We start from the raw sequence: 25506 nt of genomic DNA on the forward strand, positions 1-25506 counted from the left end.
GAGCGAGCGTCACTGCAGGCAAACAAAGCTGAAATTCTTTTCGGACGTCTGCTGATGGTGCAGGCCCGGGCAGACGGTTGCTCGTCTGTAGCTCGCATTGTTGTACCGCCATGCAATATGAGTCATCGACCACAAGAGATCTCCTCATGGACGCTCCAGAGCTGCCAACACCCACCACCAACGGCTGTCCACTGGGTTATAAAAGCCCTCCTACGTAGAAATAGTCCATGCTGGTAGATAAAAAGCACTTTTCAAAATGTTTTTCTTTTATGGGTAAGATTCTATTCAGTAAAGTATTATGTAACATCCATTAGAGAAACTACTGCTAATTAAAATTTTTATTAGAAGAGCACAACAGCTCAGTCCAAGGAAAATGAAATATTTTTAAAACACTTTCCTTAAACCTGCATGTATTTGCTTTGGTGTGATCCCACAATGTGGTGATTCTAAAAATAATTAACAGTAGTTTAGTGTTTCTGGCTTGAGAAAAACAGATTTATTAAGCCCAAGATTTTAATATATTATGATTTGCTTAATATGTATTGGTTTTGGTAAATTCTTCTTAAGAAATTTTTTTTTCTCTATTTAACTTCAGTGTTGGTGATGTTTTCCCACAGACTGTACACTAAAATTCCTTTGCGCACTTACCAACCAACAGGAACCTCAGAGATCCAGGCCAACCCAAGCCAATATGCCCCCTTAGGTGAATTCTGCTGATATACTTTAATTTACAAACATTCTTACAATTTGGTAATGTAAATCTTAACCACCCATATTGCCATTAAGCTATTGCAGTATAACATCAGTCTAATTATTCCTGTCACAGTACTTTAGTGTTCTGCAGAAATCATGGTACCCAGCATTACTAAGGACACTGAAACCATGACGAGCTTTTGCATCTAGTTTTTAAACATAACCTTATTTGAAAACTGCAAAACAAATGGATATGTGTTAAGGATATTATCTGCTCAAAGTCAACTGTCCCAATGATGATCAGTTCATTGATCCATTTCTGAACAGCAAAGTGACCTGAGCCAAAGGCCATCGTCAAATGACTCTGTGGCGGGGGCGTGGTTTGCTGGCCTGCTGCAGAGGAAGGGTGACACAGTGAGCTTTCTGGGCGGCACGGAGGTGGGAAGGCAACAGGTGTATGGGACTGTGTTTATGAGGGAGATGTCTTTTTGTGTGCCCACAGTGAGCTGGAGCAGATGATGCTGGCAGCGAGACGGAGTGGCTGAGTCCGAGTCGGGTGCCAAAAAAACGCAGATTATTTTCAAAATAAAAAGACACTAAGCATAACCCGTGTGTGTGTGTGTGGGTCCTGTGTCACAGACTACCATCAAAATTACAGTAGTTGCCTATCTGTCTTCAGTGGTCTGCTGCCAACCCTGCCAACCAACTACAGCTTCTTTCCTCACCACCACCACGCTTTTTTCTCTGCTTTAAGAACTGGAATGTATCTTTTGTTTGAGAATGTGATAACTGTAACCCAGATAATATCCCTTAGGGATTAATAAAGCATGCTGATTCTGATAAGATTGCTTAAAAATTCCTTTTTTCACCTAACAAGTGCAACAATCTGTGTGGAAAGTGTTGTCAATCCTTTATTGTTATTAGGGAGGCTTGCTTACACATAAAGTAAGTACTTCAAAACTGATCATGTATAAATCAGTGGATGAACAAGTTTAGCATCCTGAGTAAGTCACTGAAACTGGTAACCAATAGAAAACCCCTATCCTTTAAAAAGATTTTAACTTATTTTCATTTATGGTGTCTATTATTATTTTGTCACAGTTTTACATTCTTAACCGTTTAGCTTTATTTATCTATGCATGTATGTATTTTTCTATGTATTTATGTTTAAAAAATTTACAAAGTGAAAAAAAAATCAAACCAACATTCGGTAGCCATCTTTGGTGTTTTACTGCCCCCTGCTGGGAAACCCCGTGCACATGCTAAACCTACGTCACATCCGCACAGAGTCTCCAGTTGAATTCAGTGGACGAACATGGCGGTGCGTTTGATTAATCTGCTACCATCCAACCTGAAATATGAAGTGTTTCAGCTATCACACACCAAGTTATGACTTTGAAACGGGTAGGTTACGTTACAATTTACTTATTTTTACATTAGTCGCGTTTTAAAGTTTTACACGCCGCGTTTCTTTTTCGTTTCTTCAAACTGGCTGCTTCACACACATGGCAGACTGAGTTTAACAACAGCCGGTGTTTCTTACTTTGGGCCCACAGGCTGAAAACATTTTACGGTGTTGTGAAAATCCTGCAGACCTTTCCAGCGAGGCTCAGCCTGCGGTGGCTCTGTCCTTTCCTGTTGTGTCTGCTAGAGAAATGTGAGGCTGTTTGAGGCCCTGCTGTGACCCATCATGGCAGGGTTATAGGTAAACCTCAGACAAAGTAAAACAGATTTTAAAGTGAGTGATTTTAGTCATTTTGGTTTTCAGTGTATCAAATAGTTGTCTCTGTACATTTGTGTTTATTCAGGTAGCTGGATTCTGCATTAATCCACAGGGGCAGTGCACGAAGGCTGGCCGCTGCCGTTGATGGCATATGGGAAGTGTTGGGAAGGTTACTTTTAAAATGTATTCCGTTGCAGAATACAGAATGCATGCCCCAACGTTTCTTGCCAGAGACAGAGAGAGGCGTTGAAAGGCTGCCCCAACGGAACTTATTGTTTTCGGAGGAAAACACGAACACGGAGTACGGAGTACAGTCGAGTCTTAATAGCTTACTTACAACTGGGCTCGTCAGGCTCTCTTCTTGGCTGCAGTGGTTATTATTATATTTACATGCTTCCAGCTCCCGTTTTTCCTTGATGACAACTCGTACCTTTCCACTCGCCTTTTTCTCCCTCCTCGCGCTCACAGACCCATTACAAAGTAAAACAGATTTTAAAGTGAGTGATTTTAGCCATTTTGGTTTTCAGTGTATCAAATAGTTGTCTCTGTACATTTGTGTTTATTCAGGTAGCTGGATTCTGCATTAATCCACAGGGGCAGTGCACGAAGGCTGGCCGCTGCCGTCGATGGCATATGGGTCACGAGATGTGACCATGGTAATTTCTTCATCATAATCTTCCCTCTTGTAGTTGGTTTGCAGACCTTTCCAGCGAGGCTCAGCCTGCGGTGGCTCTGTCCTTTCCTGTTGTGTCTGCTAGAGAAATGTGAGGCTGTTTGAGGCCCTGCTGTGACCACTCGCTGCAGGGTTGTAGGTAAACCTCTGACAAAGTGGACAGGTTGTTTTGTTTTGTTTCTTTTAAGTGATTTATCAGTTACGAAGCAGGCATTCCTTATTTCTGTGCATTACTAATGTTCACACACAGACGGCGTAAAAGACAGAAGCAGCTTCAAGGTGTGAAAAGATGTGTTAAACCTTCTGCAAAGAGACTTTTGGTCCTGATGAATCTGAAACCTTCAGTATTTCTAAAAAGTTCAAAAATACTGTCAGAAGTAAAGTTAGGTAACATTTCAGGCAAAATTCCTTGCTGAAGTTTACAGATGCTAATATTTGAAATGGATCTCAAACCACGTAAACCTCACATTTATCTTTCTCTGTGTTTACACAGGCGGCTGGCTTCTTCAGGAATGACTCATAAAGAGTAGCACATGAAGATGGGCAGCTGCCATCTTCAGTTCCAACCGCGTGGACCACGAGTTGCAAATAAGGTAATCTCTCCATCGCCATCTTCCGTCACGCATGACGTGAATGTGTAGGTGGTGTGCAGACTTTCCAGCGAGGCTCAGCCTGCAGTGGCTCTGTCCTTTCCTCTTGTGTCTGCTAGAGTAATGTGAGGCTGTTTGAGGCCCTGCTTTGACTGTTCGCTGCAGGGTTGTAGGTAAACCTCCAACATTATTTTACTCTGTTTAAATTGAAGCTGAAGGCTTGTTGTAACACTCGAGCGTTGTATTTTAGCTTCTTTACTGAACCTGTTTTTCTATTTTCTGCACAGGAGAAACCACAGCATGTGTCTGCTGTTGATGTCTCAATAGACGCCAAGTGGTATGTTCACCTGGACATCTCTTAACTGTAATAAGTGTCATAGCAGCAGTTCTGGACTAACACAAAGGCTCTTTCATTAAATCCAGAAGTGCGAATTGTTTTAAGGTCCTCTCACAGAGGCCTCACTCATTACCTACCACTAAATCCTGTGTTTACAAAAAGAATTACGTGTTTAACATCAGTAAGATATTTCTGTTAAATGCGCCATGTTTCAGCATTTAGACGTCAGGTGCAAATAAATAAACAAATGTTTATTTAGTGAACTTTTGTGTGTGTACGTTTAGTCCGGCTCAGTCAGGTTGTTGGGTGATGTCTCTGTTTGCACATAAACAGTTCTGTAAATGAAACCTGTGCTTCTCGTCTTTTCTAGCATGGCAGTGCTTCCAGAGAAAAGCTCTCCAGTGCAGATGGTTGTTGTTGCTCAAAGCGCCAGAGATTTAAGAGTCTGGCCTCACAGGTGAGAAAATGAATCCATGAATATCTGACATCTTTTTATTTTTATTTTTTAAAACCATTTTACTAAACTGTCTTTTTTTTTTCTTCTTCTTCTTAAATTTGTTCTCTGCAGATTTCATCCAGAGAGCCGGAGAACCAGTTGATCAAGCAAAATAAATAAATATTAAAATATTTTTTATTGCACTGCTTTAGTAATGTACAGGTTGACTGTCATTTGAAGCACTTATTGGTTAAGTTGACTTGCAGATTTTGTGGTTAAATGTTGAAAGAATCTGTGACACTAAAGAAACTAGAAAAATGTATTTGCACAGAGATAAATCGATTATAATCTGTTCTACGTTTAAACACATGAAAGTGTTCAACCAATTGAAATGAATACTAGAGAAACATTAAAATAAAATCATGAAAATGGATTTTGTTTTATTTATCTTATTCCTTCGAGGAGCTGGAGCAGGTGACGTTGGGAAAAAGTTAAAACTGCTGGCTAAGGCTAAATGTAAATTCAGTAAAATTGTAATTCACATCGTCAGTAATGACACATTAGACCTGGAGTGACATGTTTAGCTGCTTGTTCTCCATAAATTGCTGGCTGTCTGAGTGGTGTCCAAAAAACCGATGTGGGCTTTATAGATAATTGGGAAACTTTCTGGAGGAAACCTGGTCTTGTTAGGAGAGATGGCATCCATCCTACTTTGGATTTTGCTCTGCTCTCATTTCTAGAAATCTGGCCAAATTTATTAACCCTCCAAAACGTGACTATCTAGAGTTGGGACCCGGAAGCAGAGTTGCAGTCTCACACGCCTCTGCAGCTTCTCTGCTCCTGTTATCCCGCCCAAAACCCCATCCCCTTAGAGCTGGGTGGAGAACTCCAGGCCTGAAGGTCCTGTGTCCTGCAGGTTTTAGATCTCACCCTGGGTCAACACACCTGATTCAAATGGTTAGTTCATTACCAGGCCTCGGGAGCACTTCAAGACAGGTTGAGGAGGTAACTTAACTATTTAAATGATCTGTGTTGAATTAAGGACACATTTGAAACCTGTAGGACACCTTGAGACCTGGAGTTCCCCGCTCCTGCTTTGGACAGAAAACCCAAACAGACTAAAAACCAGCAAAAAAAAAAAGGATTTAAACAAAATATTACAGAGACAGAACAATACAGTAACCAAAACGGCACTAAGATGTAAAACAGTGAAATACGGATTATTAAACAGAGGTCTCTCTTCTCTGCAGAATTTGTTAAATGCACATTTATCTGTCTACTGATTGAATCTGTGATGGGTAACCAGCTTGTCTTCTTCTGGCTGCTCCCTTTAGAGGTGGCCACAGCAGATCTATCATACTGGTGGTGGCCAGAGGGCCCGGTGGCGCCAGTGTCCGGCAGCCTCACCTCTGTCAGTGCGCCCCAGGGCAGCTGTGGCTACAATGTAGCTGCCATCATCAGTGTGTGAATGGGTGAATCACTGAATGTAGTGTGAAGCGCTTTGGGGTCCTTAGGGACTAGAAAAGCGCTATACAAATGCAGGCCAGGCAGGCCAGATCTTTCCTCTGTCACACCAACATGTCCTCCTTCAATACATCTATTAAATCTTCTCTGTGGTCTTCCCTTTCCTCGCCTGCCTGGCAGTTTCATATTCAGCCTCTTTTTGATACCCTCCAGCCATAAATGGCTTGTGGGGTATTGTCAACACCGTGCTGGCCTGGGTGAAGGGACAGTTTGTGAATGCGATAACTGGAGAACGATTGGAGTTGATTTGATACCGTAGGTACATCTATTGAAAATCTTGTAGACTTCAAATCTCAGTTTTCTGATAAAGTCGTGACTGTGTTAACAAGGTGACAGGATTTTGAAACTAATACCAGAGGTGTATCTAGTAGGATGCTGAGGGGTATGATGGAGTATTAGGGACACATTAAGAAAAAAAATATTGAAAAAAGTACTATTTCAAGATAAAAAGTTAAAACGTGGGGATTACAGTTGTTATTTGAAGACAAACTGTCATGGCTGCTGATGCCCTCTGCAAAATGTTTTGTGTAGATGCTTTGTGTAGTGGGATTAGCAGCTGTGGAGGTTTGTCCCAAAACAACTAATTCTGCCTAAATGTTTAATTCTGCATTACATCCACGTGAGGGCGCCATTGCACTACATGTAGGCACTAAAGGTTAAAGACCTGTTTGACTTTAAAGCGTGACCGTGATCTAATTGGGTTTCTCTGTTTATCTAACACTAATAAATTGATATGACAAGTTTAATGGCTTTTAACGGCCTTTACACAGCAGTGAGACACTTTTAGTCTGTGAACGAGGCGGAAATGAACCAACACCTTTTTAAAGTGTAAATAAACCTATTTTAATGTATCCCAAGAGATTTCCATTTAAAACTGGTTTATTTTTAAGCTATAATTTAATTATTGGTGGTAATAAATTATATGTTTTGCATGGTTTTCTGTGTAAAAAGTGTGTGACGGACGTGACGTGTGAGTTTCGATTTCGTCCTGACTTCCACGGGGCTGTGGAGTAAACAAAGCCGGTGTCATGAAGACAGAGAAGTGAGAAGTAACAGTAAGTTGTGGGTCGTCAGATCCTCGGTGTCTGTCTGTTTCTGGTATCTTTACTGAAACTATGATGGAGTAATCTCAAGAATCAGCAGGAGCAGTGTTCGTAAAAAAAAAAAGTTTAGAGGGGTTTAAAAAATGAAGTTTTTGCTTTGCAGTGGCTGCACATCATACCTGCACATCTTTTATTCAGTTTTGCGGGTCAGTAGTGCTAATCTGCACATGTTTTGTGTCTATGACTGACCTCAAAGCGCTACTTTCACTTTCGATTAAACTAAGTAAACGCGACAGATCCCGTGCTTTGTCTCTCTGGCACCAGAAAGTAGAAAACAAGTGAGTCTCAAGGGGTTTCCAGCTCCTTCCTGGAGATGCATAAGCAGGGGGGCCTGGTTAGGCGGTTGGGGGTTCCAGGTGTTTCACCAGGTGACAGGACAGCTGAAAAACATCGGTTCATTTCCTCAGACCTAAGCACGGAGGAGGGGAGGTGCTGTAGGTGTGGTGTGCCCCTCTCACCAGCCCGGACAGGCCGTCATCATAGTCCAGGACCAGAGGGTGAGTCCACCTGGAGCTCAGCTGGCCTTAAACAGGGGGTCAGGTGGAGGTGAAGGTGTTTGCTGTGGGTTGGACGTTTCTGTGTGGATAATAATAATTTCAGCCATTCAGGGTGCATTAATCTGTGGTACTTTAGCGCCCTCTGTAGGCATTAGAATGAAATGCAACAACAGTAAAATTGCCTCCGCGCTCCCGTTTTTGTCTTGGACTATGATAGAGTAGCTTTGCATGATTCACAGGTCAAAATAGTCTTTCTTTATCTGATCCTGGGTCCTCATGCAGACCCTCAGTTCATCCTCTGAAACAAGCTGTGCAGTGAATATTGTTGTTTTTACTTCAGTTTTATTTAATTTAGTTTGCAGAGTGGGTTTATTTACCAGCACTAGGTGAGAGGAATAAGGGATTTGATTATATGTTATTACAGTGAATCAGGACACTTTAACGCCCAAGTTGAGGCTATAAAATAATTTTAACATCTTTTTTTTAACAGTTCCTGCTGAGTTTAGCAGACTGATGTGCTGCAGATCGATGATCAACAGTATCATTTAACCGTGAAAATGTCTGAGGTAACTTGAACATTTACTGTTATTTATGTTCTATTAGGTCAGATTTATCCTTTATGTATTCATGCTGTTGGTCCTTCTCTCCCTCTCCCTTGTCCTCAGATGGATTTCCCAGTGGAGGCAACACTACATTTGAAAGAGTTTCAAGATGAGAGAGAAGTGAAGAATATCCTCAGGTTGCATGGCTTTGAGATGCATGATCTAGGAGAAGGTCAGGTGCGTGTAAAGGGTCATTTTTCTAAGCTCAAAGAGGTAAAGGCTAAATTAGAACAGCTTCCCTTATCACAAACCAAGATGTCGCCATCCTCTTCATCCTCACCAACCCCAGTTGCATCTTCTGGAGCCATTCCCAAAAACTACAGTCACAGAGACAAGCCCCCACACGCTGCTCTATCTTCCCCCACCTCCTCCTCATCATCAGCGCCAGGCCCTTCTCGTAGCCATCCAGCCTCTCATGGGTACGCTGCAGGCTCGTCCCCAGACCAGCGTGGTTCCCTCAGGCACGGAGAGAAGACTTTTGTCATTGATGCAGATGTGTTCAAGTATGCTGACCGGTTCAGGAAAAAAGAAATGGACAGCATCCTGATCAGCCATGATGTGAAAATGAAAGCACAGGATTGTGGTGATATGGTCAACATCACTTTAACGGGGGGGAACTCAAAGATAGCACTGAGTAAAGTGCAGAGCCTTATGGTTTCTCTTAGCAATACACTACGCACACAGGAAGTTCCTCTGCAGGACATGTCTGATGATGGCAAAATGCTTTTAACGAAAATTAAGAAAAAAGGAAACGTCGACGGTTCGGTGCTGGTGTGCGAGATGGGCAACAGGCTTCATCTTATTGGCTCATCTCACGAGAGCTTCTTGTTAAAGCAGAGGTTGCTGGATGGGCGTGACCAGCACGGACGCACGGGGAGAGCCTCAGCTAAAGGCTCCAGAGGAAGGAGCAGCTCCGCTCCACCGACTAATCGCAAGAGCACAGAAACAGCTGCCAACCCTGATACATCGCCCGGTGGAGCCACAGGTTACTCCCCATCGAAGCACCAGGATGATGAACAGAAAGATGCCACAACTGGGCGGGAAGTTGATGCTTTCCACAGTCGGCCAAGAGTGTGGTCTCTGTCCCGTGAAAATAAAGATGCAAAGAGGGTCAATGGTAACCCGAAAGAGAGAGAAAGTAAACCTCCACCTCAGAAGTCATCCAGGTTAAATAACCTTTTAACATTGAATGAGATAAAGAACAAATTAAAAAAGATAAATAGAAATTTTAAAAAGAAGTGAGAGAGAATCTCTCTTGACACAAAACAGAGCACCGCTGCTCTTCTTGTGTGTGAGTATTTAAAAGGGTCTAAATGCATGTTTTTTTTTTTTCTTACTGAGTACCTGTGTGGTGTTACACCACTAATCCTGAAACCAGGGCTCAAGCTTGAAAGGAATATGCGTTTGCCTTTTAAGGAAATGCAACCTGGATCAGTGGTTAGCTTAGCCTAGCATAACGACTGGAGAATGACAATAAACCTGTTTGTTGTTTATTTAATCCAGACAAAACACGTGTTTTGTGGGTAGAATATGTCCTAGCCTGGTGCTGTTTCAGCAAAGAATAATTTGACATTTAAAAAAAACAAAAGATTTAAAATTAATCTACATATTCTGAAAAGAGACAGAAGGTTTTATTTTATTTTTGCAGATGCCACCAGTGTGTCTGACTTGGCTCTGTTAAACTAACAATACTGAAACAGAGCTCATCATTCAAACGTCTAAAAGCATCTGAAACCAGAAGTAATAAAATGTCTGCATAAAGCACGAGACTGTGGACCTCCCCACCACTAAAAAAACACACATCAGTTTCCTGTTTAATAATTACATACAACAACAGAGGAGGTAGAGGTGAGCCCTTCCTTCTTCCCCTTTTCTGAGACTGCTGGTCAATATGTAGTGGATGGAGCCACCCAGTGATTAGTCATTTTAACGAAACAGCTCCATCCTAACTTTTTTGTTATTATCTGAGGAGTTTCAAACCTCACTGTTACTTAAAATTAACTAAATGAATAAATAGTTTGTGTAGTGTTGTGAGCAAACTTTCAAAATGCAAAGAAATGTGAATCAATGTTCTGTTCAAACAAGAAAACAAAAGCTGTTTTCATGTTTAAGGAGCTTAAACCAAAGGACTGTTTCTGTTCATTTTCTGTTGATGATTGAACTGTTTTATTGCTGCTTTTTTTACACTCAGACTTGTTAGATGATGGTGTAATCTGTCAGTCGAAGGTCAGGCCGATGGCCGGGTCAGATCTAGTTATCCTCTGGTGACCCTTGAATGAAGGCGGTCATTTATGCTGTTCAGACTTTGGGAGATTTTCCAGAGGTTCATTTGGATAAAGTCCAGACTGCTTGAATAATGAAGGTTTGTGCCTTAAACCTATCAATGCTGGCAGATACACCACTACCAGTACGCCTATCTTTATAATATCAGCTGTGTAGATGTACCAGTTTATCTCCGTTGTTTACCTTTAACTTTTTTTAATACTTTAAGTGTAAACATTGATTTATTTCTGTTTTGTGGTGCAATATTCTGATTTTGATTCTGACACAACACTCTTCAAAAGTAGATTTTTTAAACATTTTAAACACTAAAAATAAGCTTTACATAAAAAGGATTACACACTGACATGTGCAGAGGAGGGATAATGGATATACTGGACATGCTTAATATGAAGGGGTAAAAGAGGAAGACCAGGATGTCGTGACGGAGGACATGCAGAGGGTCGGTGTGACAGAGGGGGATGATAAGGACAGGGAGGACAATGAGACTAACTGAAAATACCATGACTCTGAATTTAATAGTTAATGAAACGTTTTTATTGTCAACTCAGTTGACTGACATCTCTTAATCGTTAGTTTTGATGGTCGCACCACCATTGTTTAATATTTTCACACATCAGTATTTGCTCTGGATCATAATGGCTCACTGAAATGCAAAGTATGTGAATGTATAAACCAGTGAATAAAAAACAAGCACTGTGCACATTTTAAGGTTACGCGATGTTTATGAAATGTGATGCATCTGTGTTTTTCTTCTGGATCTTTTAGTGACTGTGTGCTCTGTGCTATCACATTTTCCCTGTAACATCAATGGAGTCAGAAAAAGATGAGGGGAAGCCAGAGCAGGAAGTGAAAAAGTCTCTGACGTTGATCTGACCTGAGAGAGGAAGTATTGATGAGGATCTAACAGGCTCACTGTAATAACTGAAAGACCAGCTGAGTGTTTGAGTGGATTTTGCTGCCATTTTGTGGTAATAAATTTAGGATTGGACACTTAAAGGAGACTAGAGGATGTCAAGAGGTAGATGAACGCCCTGCAGTAGGTAGGCGTTTTGTTTTTCGGTCAAAAAGTCCCTTTACACGTCTATTTTCCAGTAAGTGTATGTATCAAGTGTAAATCATAAAGACCACACACTGATGACTATGATTATGATTCAAAGGCTGTTTTTTTTACGTAATAATGAAAACACATTAGTATGGTGAGAAATGTCTCCACGCAGCCTCATGTTGTGGTTTCCCTGTTTTGTTATCGGTCTGTTGCTAGGTTCAGTCACACACTGAACATGAAATCAAATACTGACATATTTTTTATTCATCAAGACAGAAAACTTAAAGATAACCACTTTTACTTCAAGGATTAGAGTAGCCACATTACACCAATCCCATCTCAACCTCGAGTTAGTGCTTTACTGAAGCTTTCAGCTGTTTCATAGACTTCATCAAATGACTTTTGTGGGCATTTTTTTATCATAAAGACTCCCCCATTCATGCTGACTTAAAGGTTAAGCAAGTTGATTCTTAGCATTAAATCTGAAAACCACAGACAACAGCTTCAGTGTCTGAAAAGTATAGGAGAACGTGAAAAATGCATTCTTTTTATTGACCACCAGGGGGCGACACTTCTAGATGCAAAAAGATTTCCAGTTGCATAGTCTATGGGAAAACAACCCTCAACTTCCTTAATCTGTGACCACAGTACACTTTTTGGATGAATTTTCTGCTGAATTAATTAGGGAAATTAAGTGAATTATGGTCACTAGTGCTTAAAGAGCTACAGTGTTTTTGGCCTGTTTGTGATGCTGGAAAGCTTACATACAAAGTCACAGGGGCTGTAGATGTTGTTTAAATGCTAAAAATAGTCAGTGCTAGTGTTTTGCTAGGTGGTTGCTATACAGTTATGATTAAAATTTTGTGGATATAAATTACATAGTTATTGCTGAGCTACTGACAAGAAATGAAAAAGAAAACAAAACAGGTATTTTTTAGCCTGTTGCTAGGTGGTTGCCAGGAAGTGTAATGGTGTCATAATATACAATGCATAATTCAGCACTTGTGGATATAAATTAGATGTTACTGTCATCAAATAAAAATGATATAATGTATTAATTTTTTTTTGTTTCCGGTGCTTTTTAGGTTGTTGCTAAGTGTTCATAGCATGATGTCATCATTATATCTGAAATAGATAAGAACCTTAAGAGGCTAAGATGTACCTGCGCACTGAGTTTGTTAAAGTGCTGAAGGCATAGGAGGAGTTTTTTTAATCCAGTTTGGTGAATTGACTGACTCTTAGTGCTTTTCTACTCTACTTGAGCACTTTATAGAAAGTAAAAGTACTTTATAGACAGAAACAAAGACACAGGTTAGAGATTTTGTGTCATAGCCAGAGTATTAGAGTAAAAAAGAACAATTATCCAGGGCATGGTGACCAATCACAAGTCATTAGCCAGTGAGTCTGTGGATTTACCAACTTGATTCATGGTGTGACTGACTGTGGTCTGACTTCAGGATATGGCATAAAGCCCGCACCCTAAAAACATTTTTCCCAAATATGGTTTCTATCATTTAGAAGTACAAGTAGTTGTTAACACACTGATCAGGGTTCAAAAGTTCCCTTTTCTTGTAAATAGACAGGAAAGTTTAGTTAACCCAGATCATGTGTATAATTCTTCTTGGATAATTGGTTGGGTAAGTGGGGATTGCCAAAATATGTCCATAGTGTGCACGTTCTTACTTGCTCTCCTCACATTTTAATCTCTTCCACAAGAGATACAAGCGGAGGAGGCAAGGGAGGACAGGAAATTGAAGTAACAGGCATTTAACAAAATGAGACATCCTTTCCATGATTGTCCTTAAGCACATTTAAAGGACAATATAAAACCAGGCTTCTTCGCCCAGAGGAGTCGCCGCTTGTTGGTCACAGGAAAAAAATGCAGGTTTAAAAAGCACTTCCACACTATATTAGAGCAAAACGTTTATGGTTTTTCATAAAGAGCAGCTTCTTATCCTTATCACAGACTCCATTTATCAAAGAGACAGTACAGGCATGGATTTGGCTCATCATGGCAAAAACAGTCCAACTGAGTCATGCTGTGTCACTTGTCTGTGCTTGGAAAGATAAGTGAGAACTGCAGGAGCATGTTGGAAATGCAGATTGAGTTTAGACTCACTGACTCGGTGCTGAGAGGAATCCAGATATAATCATCTGAATGTATAAGTTCATCCAAATGGGCTAAATGGGCTTCAAGGTTTGAGAATAAATACATTTTTAGACATCTGTTCATCAAGTCTTTGGTCTTACTCTATACTTAGACACATTTAGAGGAAGTGATGTTTTTTCGTCATTTTCTACACATCACCATTTTTATCTGAACATGCTCCTAATAAAGGCTGAAGATATAATTAATCAAAGTCAACTGAAAGCCAAATTCATCATTAACCACTGAGAAAAGGTTGAATATACATATATATATAAATGAGACTGCCACGTTTATAAAGCGAAGCTAATGTGGAAGCGTCTGAAATACCTGCATTATTTCTGATCACCAGCAGGGGGCAATGTTTTAGTTTCAAAAGGGAACTCCACTGTATTGATTTCTGTGGAAAATTGACCTAACTGCTCACTTGATTTCAGACCCCAATAAACACTTTCCTGATTAGTTACTGTCCTCAATCTCTACTTTCAAGTCCTATTTAAGAAGAACTGATGCTCTTTTTGTGAATTACAGCCCGATTTAGAGACAAACAGACAATAAAACAGGGAAACGCTTATATGCTGGGAAAGATCTGCCTTTCTAGGCTTCTCAGCCAGATTAACCATTCAACTGAGAAATCTACTTTAAGAAACAAAATTAACTTTGATTTATGTCCCTTGTTTGTTCAGTTTAATTTGTGTGTTTTTGCTACATTTTTTGATGTTTTCTTGTCAGATTGTCAGATAACGGATAAAACACCCAGTGCAGTTGCTCCATGGTGCCAAAGAAGCAGCTTAAAGTATCTTAAATAAAAGATCCAGAATACTAATGCTTGTTTTTGTTATTAGATTTGAAACTGGTGCAGTAATAAGCCCCATGACACTAATGCTTAAAGTTGAGTGAGTGTCAAAGTTATTTTAGCTTGAGGTTCTGACTCTTGAAAAGGCTGTAAAATTAATTAGGTTGCAGTTTTTCACAGAGATTTAACACCTTTTGCAGTTGAGAGAATGAAACGGATCAGGCAATGCAAAGAGTGCCAACCCCACCCCAGTGTACGCACTACAAGAGCCTGAAATTTTCACAGTATGAAGATGAAATTTTGCGTGGCTTAAGTTATTGTAGAAAAAAAATTGATGATTCTGAGGGTGTGAGGTGGGAACGTTTCCTAGATTTGAGATCTTGAGTGATCTTGAAGTTAATAGCTGCTTACCGTATGTTGATAGTGGATAAGTCTCGATAATTCTTTTTTTGATTGTCAACCTTTTATCTAAATTTAGCTCTTACTTCATGATCTTTGACTAAAAGCCAAAAATGAGGCAATGTTTAGTCAAAATGGGTTTGGAAATCTGTCTTTGTCAACATTCCTGTAGCTCTGAACTAAATCACCCATACGTACATACTAACATGCTGCTGGAAAACCTTATCTTCACCATCTACAAACTGGAAACTGGTTTGAGAGAAATCTCTGAGGAACATGATGCATTGCTGATGCAGAACTAAGAAAGGAAATGCCACGAGATAAAGACCATTTCTCTACCCCCAAATTAGTAAGGTTAACTGCTCTTGTCTGGCAGCTTCTCAAATGTGAGTTTCTGTTCCTGGAAAGTAAAGATATAAGTAAAAATAAGCGCACATCTACACACATACACACACAGACACACAAAAAGACAAGGCTGAAAGGCAAGCGCGTTAAGCACTGTTTAGTGACAGCTAAGAAATTTGGACGACTTGTGGCAGGAAGACAGAGCCGGAGGAGGATGCAGAAGCGGTTTGAGCTTTTAAAGATAGCCTCCTCCTATTTATATAGGTCCGTGTGAGGGCACAGGCGAGTGACTGACAGCATGACGTGCTGTAGCATGTTACCACAGCAGTGACTTGACTGAACACAGCCTCAAGAACCAACCAAAGATCACGCCACGCCTACAGCACACTCTCTACACACTACCGGGTCCCAGAAGTCGAGCATACTTCTCTTTCTTCTTCCTTGAGGTGCTTTCTGTTCCCCCGGGTTTGGTCTGTCTTTTATTTTTTTTGTGTCTAGCAAGTTCAAACAGGGATGGCGGAGCTGGAAGGCCTGGAGTTTGGGAAGTCAGACTTTGTGCTCCTGGACGAGGTCACGATGGAGCAGTTTATGGAAAATCTGAAGCTGAGGTAAGGCCTGAGATACAGTTAGAGAGGAGGAAGGGAGGGGAGGAGGAGGGTGGAAGCAGCTGGATGGTAGAGATGCAGAGGGTTATACTTCACGTGTACCGGATGGTATGTGAAGGAAAACAGCTGGGTTTTACTTTGTTTAGCCAGCTATGAAGGGATAAAAAAATAAAAGATAAATTAAGGTGAATACTGACAGGATTTAACATGTGCAAGTTAAAAAAAAACAAACGGTATAAATTTCATACAACAATACTGATACTAACAGTTTGGCGTGTTGAATTTATAAGCTTGTGGCTAAGAGAGGATGTTACAATAAAACATAAAAGGGGAAAAAAGACCATGACTCACTTCTACCTCCACGTTCCCGCTCAGCTTCAGTGTAAATGCTTGTGGTTGATCTGTTCACCACCACACCTCGTTCACTGTCAGGGGAAACAAATTACACACATGGCAACAGACCAAACCTAAACAGTTTAATATCCTGATATAACTTTTTTCTGGTTTTGTTTTTATGACCTTTAGCGTGTAAATGCTTTCGGTCCAGACTTTTCTCGCTTCCTCAGAGACCTCTTAGAGGGGCACCGTGTCCTCATTTCAAATTGTGAGAAGTCACACAGCACTTTTTATCCAGGCCGTCGTCATCCTGAAGGATGAGCAGAGGGAGCCAAAACACCAGAATGTCAGACACTGTTAAATGAGACTTAGAGAGAATAATCACACTATATCAGCTGACGTGTGCACAGCTGATGGCTCTAGATGAACATTTTTCACATCACTCTGGCCTAGAGTGTCACCAGAAGCTTGATTAGACTTGTCTGGGGCCAAAGAACAGCTACCAAACTCATAGACAGGTGACAAATTAAAGGAAAAACCTTTAATGGTTATATCTGGTGCCCAAACACCTTATCAGATTCTTCTTCTTTTTTTTTTTTCTTTTGATTTTTCAGTGATCTGCAATTTGGGAATGCTACTAAGTACCATCCAGTCAGTCAGAACACTTTTACTGTATGAGCTGACATGAATAACTTGAACGGGGCATGAATTTTAGACACTGAGGTCTGCAATGGTTGCACTCTCTCGGGGGAAAGAAAGTTTGCATTTCTTGGCTGCATTTGGGAGACACTTTATAAATACTTACAGAAACTACACGATTACTGACACCTCTAAATAAAATGTAATATTAATGTAGTTTACTCAATTAATTTGAACTGCTCATTAGTACATAGATTGATGTATTTGACTGCATTCAAATTTTAAAAATAATTAAGGACTAACCCTCATTTACTAATATGTAAAGTAGTTTAACCTATGCTACAGCCATGCATCATGCACATCATGGCTGGGGACTGTGGCACAACCAAAAATAGTGCAATGGTGTGCAGTGAACTTGCAGCCTCGTTGCTTTTTAAATGGTTCTTTGGAAATGAGGACCGGTTTGTGACCACTCGCTGCCAGTTGTTTGAAAGGGACGATCAATTTTAACATAGTTTCAATCCGTCTGTTCCAACACAGATGTGCTACACATAGCTTTTACAGCTACTGCTAATTTCTAACTCTTGTTTGTTGTAGGCAATTCACAAAAAAAAACCCAAACAAAATTTACAACATTCAGTTGCATACATTTCGATACAGTCTGCTATCCGCTTGCAGTTTAATGGGGTCAAGTTCCCAATTACATGCAATCCGTTTGTGATAATACAACAACTGCAACAAATAGTCAAACACTGCAAATATTTTGCTGTCTTTTACAGCTGCTGTCTTCATGCACAGACACAGGATTTAGATCACAATGTCATATGTGCTGGACAACCTTGTTTTAAAGTAGGTTTACCACTATATAATATATTGTAGGATTATAACCTGAATACAAACACTTTGTAACCAGTTCAGTCAGTCTGAGCTTGTGTGGAGACTTGCTCCCAGCAGGCAATCCAGCCATAACCTTGCAGTTAGAAGTGACCAATCTGGTCACCCAGAGGTTAAGTGTGCAACACCCTGTGCTTGACCCTCTGAGTTGACTTAGGTCTAAGCCACTGGTGAGTTAGACATAACCCCAACCCTAGCCCTAACCAAGAATATCTAATTTTTGCTCTCATTACACTGTTCTGCCAAAGCTTGGCTATCAAGAAACAAATAAAAACTCATTCTAACTGACACAGATTATTATTTTTTAAACGGTTTAGGGTGGTTTTAGTGTTGGAGTTACCACCCATGATGACTTAAACCTCAAAAGGTAAACCTAATTTTTAGCAGCTGTAACAAACAAATTCTCCAAATTATGAAGAAATCACGTTTTTATCTTATTTTCTTAAATAATTTTAAGAAATTTAAAAGATGCTTGTAGTAGTAGAAACAGGTTTCAGCACTTGTCTTGGAAATGCTTTTGGCCACTTTTGTCAGTTGTTTAAAAACACTATTCTAATTTCCAATGACTGTGATGACAACTAGCATGTAAAAACTGCATAATCATCAAATCTGAATGAAAACTGCTTCAAAACTATGCACAAGATAAAGTTTTTCTTCTTGAGCATTATTATTCTATCAACATCTTTGCCGTTATAAAATTATCCAATAGATTTCAAATTCAGGATTCTCTGATAGAGCCACATCTCCCTCTTGTTTCTCTGGTATAGCTAATTATTGCCTGAATACTCAGGTTGGGAAAACTTAACTATAGACGCTTTCAAACTGACCTTAAATACATAAACCATGCACAGATAGTCCACAAACATAAAAATACAGTGGTTTTTTTGTGTAGTGCAGGAGGACATGCAGAGGGTTTGACAGAAGGGGATGAAAGAACTGTTCCTACTACGGTGACCCCAAGTGGTAACAGCCAAAAGAAGAAGCAGTTTTGGTGTCTGACAGTTAGTAGCATGACTAAAATCAGGAGCACGATCGCAGATTGGAGCAGATAAAATGAATTAGATGCAATAAACTACTCATCCATCTATTTTTAATCGCTGAACCAGTTCAGGGCCTGGAGCGCATCTCTGTTGTCACAGTGCCAGAGGCAGGTGTAATGTTATGTTAACAGTCAATCGCAGGACCGATGCAGAGAGACAGATAATGTTTCACACTCACATTCACACCACTGATCAGGGAGTGGTTAACACTATGGCCTCATTGCAAAAAGATTCCTTGTTTCCTATCTGCTGGCTGGCTTTTCTCTGAAGAGTTTGTGCGTTCTTCCTGTGCCATTGTGAGTTCTGCCCAGGTACTTAAGCTACTTCTCACATACCAAAAAATAGTTGTTTATTGGTGATTCTAAACTGGCTCTATGGGTGAACAATAAACTAACAAATTACACAACGGTTATAATAAAAGCACGTGCGCAAGTTTTATTATGTTGATGGTCTTTAGGTTAAAGTTTTAGACAATTATGCAAGTGGTCTGAACTTACTTTCATATCCTGGTGGAGCCTGAAACTTAGCCTGATGCAAAGAGCCAGCACAAGCACATTAAATGGAAAACACCATGAAATAAACAGGAATCATTCTTTAAGACAGATTCCAACCTCTGAGTTGAGACACAGCATTTCTGCCACATGTTGAGCAAACACAACACCTACCATCTACAAAGCTACACATGCAACACGACTGTTAGGTCTTATTCATTCTAGCAACCTGTTTAACCTCTGTGGCATGTAGTCTTAACCCCTCCCAGCTCAACAAACCCACAGTCAGATTACCCAAGGCTTGGTGACGCCCTTCGAGCCGCAAGTTTCATTTCCTGCTTTCAGCATGCAGACACTTGTGTCACTTCCTGTCAGCTGTGACATAGTGGTGCGTGATCTTCATTTTCATGTGCATTGTGAAAAAATTTATGGCAAATGCAGCTAACTTGCACCTGCATACCTGTTAACAAAAGAGTGAATAAACGACATAATTCTATCTGACATACAGTCCAGACTGGACCACTACAGTCAAAAGGAAATTGGTAGTTAAATCTACAGTAACTGGAGAAGCAGATACAGATAGAAAATATATGACACTGGCTGAGTCAGAAAAAGTATTGAAGAAAGGGGGCTGGGGTAGAGGCGGGTTGCACAGTGGCTTATTCATGCACAAAGGAGCTTAATACATGCATTTGATTTGCTAACTTGCTGTGTAGAAGGGTATAAGTAGATATGAGCTAGCACTAAGATCAGCTGATCTGTGGTTGATCTTGACTCTATGGCTGAATGCTATGTTTTGTGACTTCTTTTAATCTCAAATGTGCACAGCAGGTCTGCAGGTACTGCATTTGGAAAATCTATATCACAAATCTTTAATAACAGCAGGTGTATGTGATTGCCTTTTGTCTTGTCAGGTTTGAGAAGGGCCGAATCTACACCTACATCGGAGAAGTGGTCGTCTCCGTTAACCCATACAGGCAGATGGACATTTACGGCAAAGATAACATTGAAGCATACCGAGGCCGCGAGCTGTATGAAAACCCTCCTCACCTGTATGCAGTGTCTGATGCTGCCTATAAAGCCATGAAGAGACGGGCCAAAGACACCTGCATTGTCATATCAGGTCAGACTAACCTCACTGCTGTTTACTTTCAATAACCTCATAATAAGCTTGTAATATCTGACTGGTGGGATTTCTGTTCAATGATGAAACCTTCTTTGGTTTCTCTGATTTTATGTTTATTAAATATTTGGAACAATCCGATGAGGAATTAGATCATTTTAACAACTTCAAAGCTACTTAAAGGGAAATTATAGAGAAAACTAAACTTTAGTCAAAATATGAACCCTCTTAAGTATGACTCTGCTTTTCTTCGTTTGTGCCTTGACAAAAATATGGAATTAAAAATGTAAAATTGATTTAGGTGCACCTTGCTAGCACCAGGGTGAACCCCTTTTTGCCTTCAGAACAGACTTAATTTTTCATGACATGGATTCATCAAGGTGCTGGCAGTATTCTTCTAAAACTTTGGTCCATGTTCACATGACATCATCACACAGTTGCTGCAGATCTGTCTGCTGCACATGATGTCATTCACCCATTGCACCACATCTCAAAGGTGATCAAGTGACTGTGGAGCAAATTAGAGTACAGTGAACTCACTTTCATGTCTATAGTAGACATGAAGAGTGAAGTATTGGAATGTGATTAACTGATTAGATACGTTAATGAATAGTTGAACAAATGCGGCTAACAAAGTGGCTAGTGAGTGTAAGTTATCAGGTTGCTATAACTGTTTAGGATTTTTCTATTGTAAAAGTAAATCTTCAACCTAATATGAAAACATTGCACGTAGCACTTAATATCATTGTTAATTCAACAGTTAACATGATAATATGGTGAACATTTAGGTTAAAGCACCATGCTAACATTTAAAACGCAAAGCTAACTAGCTTGTATAGGTTCTCGGTCATTCAGGTCATGGTAGTCTCAGGATCTACACTACCAAAGAAAGCGACTGGACTTCTTTAAGTGTTGTGAAGGCCTTTCAACCCACTTAAAGAAGTCCAGTCGCTTTCTTTATTTTTTTCCAAGGTCCTTAGTTAACTAGCATGATGCTAATCCCAAAGTTAACTGTTATGTTGGGACATTGAGGTTAATGCTAGAGACAAAAGTTATTTAATTAATTAGGAAAATAATTAACAGTAAGGAAGCACCGATGCTGTACTTGTAACTATACCAAATAAGGTGGCTATACCAGTAGCAGTATTAATTAGTAAACTGGTTTTCTATCATTACCTGAACAGGCAGCTTGCCTAAATCTGGATTTAAAAATACATTTTTTGCGTCCCTCTACTAAAAATCAGCAGTGACCTTTGACTGAATTGTAATCACAGTGTTCCTGGAGTTAATTCATACACTGTTTTCAGGCTTTAGAAAAACAAGTCCTATAATGGGAGACTTTTATCACTGTTAATCACAGATCAGATCAGGATGGTAGTATTAGTATAGTTAAAACCTATACAGGTTTTTACTATAGGGATACAGAATTGAGATACAGTCAAAACCAGTGACTGTAAAATCAATTTAGGGTTAAACAGGTGACAGCATGGGACAGCGTGGTTTTACTTATATGAAGGTAAAAGAAAATTACGCTGTCGTATTTTCACATACACAAATCAGCCCTGTGTTTGGTGTTGGGTTTCCGCTTTCTGCAGTTTTAATACTCAGCTAGGTATTTTTGGGAATTTAATTTATGCTTCTTTTTTGGTCAAAACCAAGATGTCATCAGGTGATGAGTCACACCATAACTTAGGTGTTTGGCTTACGTTTGATTTTTTAAGTTTATTTCTGAGTGCTTTTTGAGTCGTTTTCACCTCATTGATCAAACTGTTTTATCATTGTGTAAATATATGTGTATTCAGATACATGCCTGTTCTGTGTATGCAAGCTTTTTTTGTATATCGTTAGCTTCATAGCATAATTGCCTAAGTCATTTGACTAAGTCAATGACTTAGGCACTTATGCTATGAAGCTAACGATATATGTATTTTGTTGGCTGTTTTAAGAGGGGCATTTTTTCAACCTTTTCCCATAAATCGTGGCTCAAGAGTTAGGAGTTCGCCTTGTAATCGGAAGGTTGCCGGTTCGAGCCCCGGCTCGGACAGTCTCGGTCGTTGTGTCCTTGGGCAAGACACTTCACCCGTTGCCTACTGGTGGTGGTCAGAGGGCCCGGTGGCGCCAGTGTCCGGCAGCCTCGCCTCTGTCAGTGCGCCCCAGGGTGGCTGTGGTTACAATGTAGCTTGCCATCACCAGTGTGCGAATGTGTGTGTGAATGGGTGGATGACTGGATATGTAAAGCGCTTTGGGGTCCTTAGGGACTAGTAAAGCGCTATATAAATACAGGCCATTTACCATTTACCATAAATAAAGTATACTGTATTTTACTACTTATTTCTTTCACTCTGTAGGCAGGGAGGATGTGAGACTTATTTTATGCAGACAGGAATAGATATAGGACTATGAAGGTTGTCAAACAATATGATCTGCTAGATAGTGATTATTACTGCGTTGACCAAATGTCTGTATCCTCATTCATTAGATGGCATGCTGCTTAAATACATCCTTTTGTCAGTGAGATGCCATTTTTTCACATCATGTAAATATTCTGATATTATATTCACTTCCATGCTCAAAAAGGTTGTGAAACATTTTTTGTGTTGTAGGTGAAAGTGGGGCCGGAAAAACAGAAGCCAGTAAATACATCATGCAGTACATTGCAGCAATCACAAACCCAAGCCAGAGGGCAGAGGTCGAGAGGTGAGCCCTCACATGATCATTAGGTTCATAAGTTTTATTTTAATGTGATGTTGCCATAAATAACTTGTCATTCTTCTATTCCTCTGACTGCGCTTTACCTCCCTCATGGCTGATTCTGTAAATCCATCATTGGTTACCACAACGTGATCAATCAGTGTGAAGAACGTGCTGCTGAAGTCCAACTGTGTGCTGGAGGCCTTTGGGAACGCCAAGACAAATCGCAACGACAACTCCAGCCGCTTCGGCAAGTACATGGACATCAACTTCAACTTCAACGGCGATCCCACTGGAGGACACATCAACAACTACCTGCTGGAGAAGGTGAGATGATGAAAGGGTTTAAACTGCAGAGAGAGGGCCTTCACAGCGAGCCGCTGCTGAAAAGTACCAAAAAGTTCTTCTCATTTAGCTTTTAAATTACATCTTTCCTGCTGAACATGAATGTTTCATGAGGTGATAACAAAGAGGTGTGAGGGAACATCCATGAATAGATGTGTCTGTGAAGCCTCTATCCTCCTGCTGCTGCGCGTTAATGAATTGCTCACCTGGGGGTACTTGATGCTGCTGTATTTATCCGCTCTGTTAAAAAACCGTCTGACACTCAGATCCAGTTTAAATGATGGTGCCATGATTTATTCTCAGAGGGCAGAAATAACCACGCTGTCTCGAAGCAGCAAAAAAAAATCCAGAGATGAAAAACTGAAACAGCTAGAAATACAGAAGGTGGAGATTTGGACTTTTTCCTCCAAAACTAGGTGGTCTGGTCTTATTTGCATGGTGCACTGGGGTTGTTGCTGTCTAAAAAACAAAAAGCAAAAACAGTTTTTCCTGGAAAAATGAATTTTTGACACCACAACAGAGACAAAAGAAAACCATCAGCACTGTGAAAATTCTTTTCTTCCACACTACTTTTGCTGTTTAACTCATTTACTAAAGCATAATAGTTTATTAGGACGATACATAAGCAACTGCTTATATTTTTACTGTATGTGGACTGTACATGTGTAGCCTTCCAGTAAAAGCTCAAATGGTGTTCGGAAAAGCCATGAAAGTCCTTCTTGGAGGTAAATCTTTTCACCAGTGTTTCAGAAACATCCAGGGAAATATTAGTCTTTGATATCTAAAAATGACAGCTGACTAGCATAACATGTGATGCTATGTTCACACTGAGGCCTATCCCAGATGTGACAGGGTGAGAGGCGGAGTAAACCCTGGACAGGTGTGGGGCCAGTGTGTCGCAAGGCTAACATATAGAGACATACAAACATTTGCACGTATATTCTCATTTATGGGTAATTTAGCATTACCAACTAACTAATTAACTAATGACTTTTAACTGTGGGAGGAAACCAGAGTACTCAGAGAGAACCCACTGCAAACTCAGCCAAACTGTGGATTTGGATTTGAGCCCAGGCTGCAGTGCTAACCACTGTGCCGGGCTGTCAATCCAGACTTAAATAAGTAGGAAAGGTATGATTATAAGGCTTGATACAGAATTTTCTTGACATTTATGTACTTGACAGGTTAAACCACAGTAAGTAGCAATAGCATCTACGTAGTGTGAGTTTGGTTTTCCTGTGGTTTGAAGTCTCATGTGAACCTGTGCACTTCATGAGTCCAGTCAGCTAACCACTCCACTCCAACTAGACTGCATCATGTCATCTCAACTTGAACAAATTAAGTTGTTGAATTTCACGCAGATCCTACACGATTTAATTACGTTCACCATATAAACATGAAATTATTTTGTTTAAAATTACAAGTTAGAATTGTGTAAATGTAACAACCACCAAGTTTAATTTTTCTGAGTGATTAGTGTTGTTTTCACGTTTCCCTTTTGGACTGACCCACTTGATTCAGCGTCCAAAGCTTTCTTTTTTTTGTCTCAAAAACTTAAACCAATGAGCTCTGACCTTTGGGGAATTGTATGTAGTATGTAGTAAAGGTATAATGGTATTTTTAAATTTTAAATTTTAAGGTTAGAAGTTGAGTTTGTCAGATAAATATTTCATTTAATGTCAGTGAACAAAAGAGAAGAAATTCTAACAAACAGACACAGATAGGCATTTATTGTCAGCTTTGCATTCAAAGTGACCAAATATATTTAGGATACATTTACTCTAATATTCAGTTAGTCTGAGAACATATATGAACATATATGGATGTTTGTGTTCTCAGTCATCCAGGTGATGGTGATCTGAGCTTGGAAAGAAAGTCCGGTTGCTTTTCTTTCCAAGCTCCTTAGAAAACATGTATGGATGTATATTCCAGCTAACGCTAATTGTCTGAGGTTTGCAGATATATGGCAGTCACACAGGTCGTGTAATACAGTAGCAGAAAACTAATAGGATGTAGAGTGGTAGTTGTTAAATCATAGTAAGAAGGTTCCAGGTTTCAAATTCTTTTGGGGTTCTCTCTGTGTGCTCTTGCTTAATTAGGGAGTCTAACCTTGTTATAGGCTATTGAGCTGTCCAGGCCGTCTGCCTGCC

General features: G+C 40.0%; 2 protein-coding genes and 3 non-coding genes across 6 annotated transcripts in view; all 5 read left to right on the forward strand.

The window, feature by feature from the left end:
* Positions 1–2280: 2280 nt before the first annotated feature.
* On the forward strand, positions 2281–2415 carry LOC113015449 (small nucleolar RNA SNORA9). The gene has a single exon (XR_003271119.1). It is a non-coding gene; the product is annotated as a small nucleolar RNA SNORA9 (small nucleolar RNA).
* A 695-nt stretch (positions 2416–3110) lies between these two features.
* Positions 3111–3245, forward strand: LOC113015450 (small nucleolar RNA SNORA9). Its single transcript, XR_003271120.1, has one exon. It is a non-coding gene; the product is annotated as a small nucleolar RNA SNORA9 (small nucleolar RNA).
* Positions 3246–3735: 490 nt separating this feature from the next.
* LOC113015452 (small nucleolar RNA SNORA9) lies at positions 3736–3869 on the forward strand. The gene has a single exon (XR_003271122.1). It is a non-coding gene; the product is annotated as a small nucleolar RNA SNORA9 (small nucleolar RNA).
* A 3083-nt stretch (positions 3870–6952) lies between these two features.
* rbm43 (RNA binding motif protein 43) lies at positions 6953–11169 on the forward strand. Of its 2 annotated transcripts, XM_026156840.1 has the most exons (4): positions 6953–7031; positions 7487–7576; positions 8067–8142; positions 8242–11169. In XM_026156840.1, exons 3-4 carry the CDS (start codon positions 8134–8136, stop codon positions 9418–9420), a joined length of 1188 nt encoding a protein of 395 aa, XP_026012625.1. In that variant the 5' UTR covers positions 6953–7031; positions 7487–7576; positions 8067–8133; the 3' UTR covers positions 9421–11169. The 2 variants fall into 2 exon arrangements, with proteins under 2 accessions (XP_026012625.1, XP_026012624.1); XM_026156839.1 differs by lacking the exon at positions 7487–7576.
* A 3494-nt stretch (positions 11170–14663) lies between these two features.
* myo1g (myosin IG) overlaps positions 14664–25506 on the forward strand; it is a 69398-nt gene continuing 58555 nt past the window's right edge. Inside the window, exons 1-4 of the mRNA XM_026156789.1 lie at positions 14664–15800; positions 20112–20320; positions 22924–23017; positions 23173–23338. Coding sequence (XP_026012574.1) covers positions 15706–15800; positions 20112–20320; positions 22924–23017; positions 23173–23338 — 564 coding nt within the window. The 5' untranslated portion in view covers positions 14664–15705. The remainder of the gene's footprint in view (positions 15801–20111; positions 20321–22923; positions 23018–23172; positions 23339–25506) is intronic.

This window comes from Astatotilapia calliptera, chromosome 22 (genome assembly GCF_900246225.1).
Source record: "Astatotilapia calliptera chromosome 22, fAstCal1.2, whole genome shotgun sequence".
Taxonomy (NCBI): Eukaryota; Metazoa; Chordata; class Actinopteri; order Cichliformes; family Cichlidae; genus Astatotilapia; species Astatotilapia calliptera.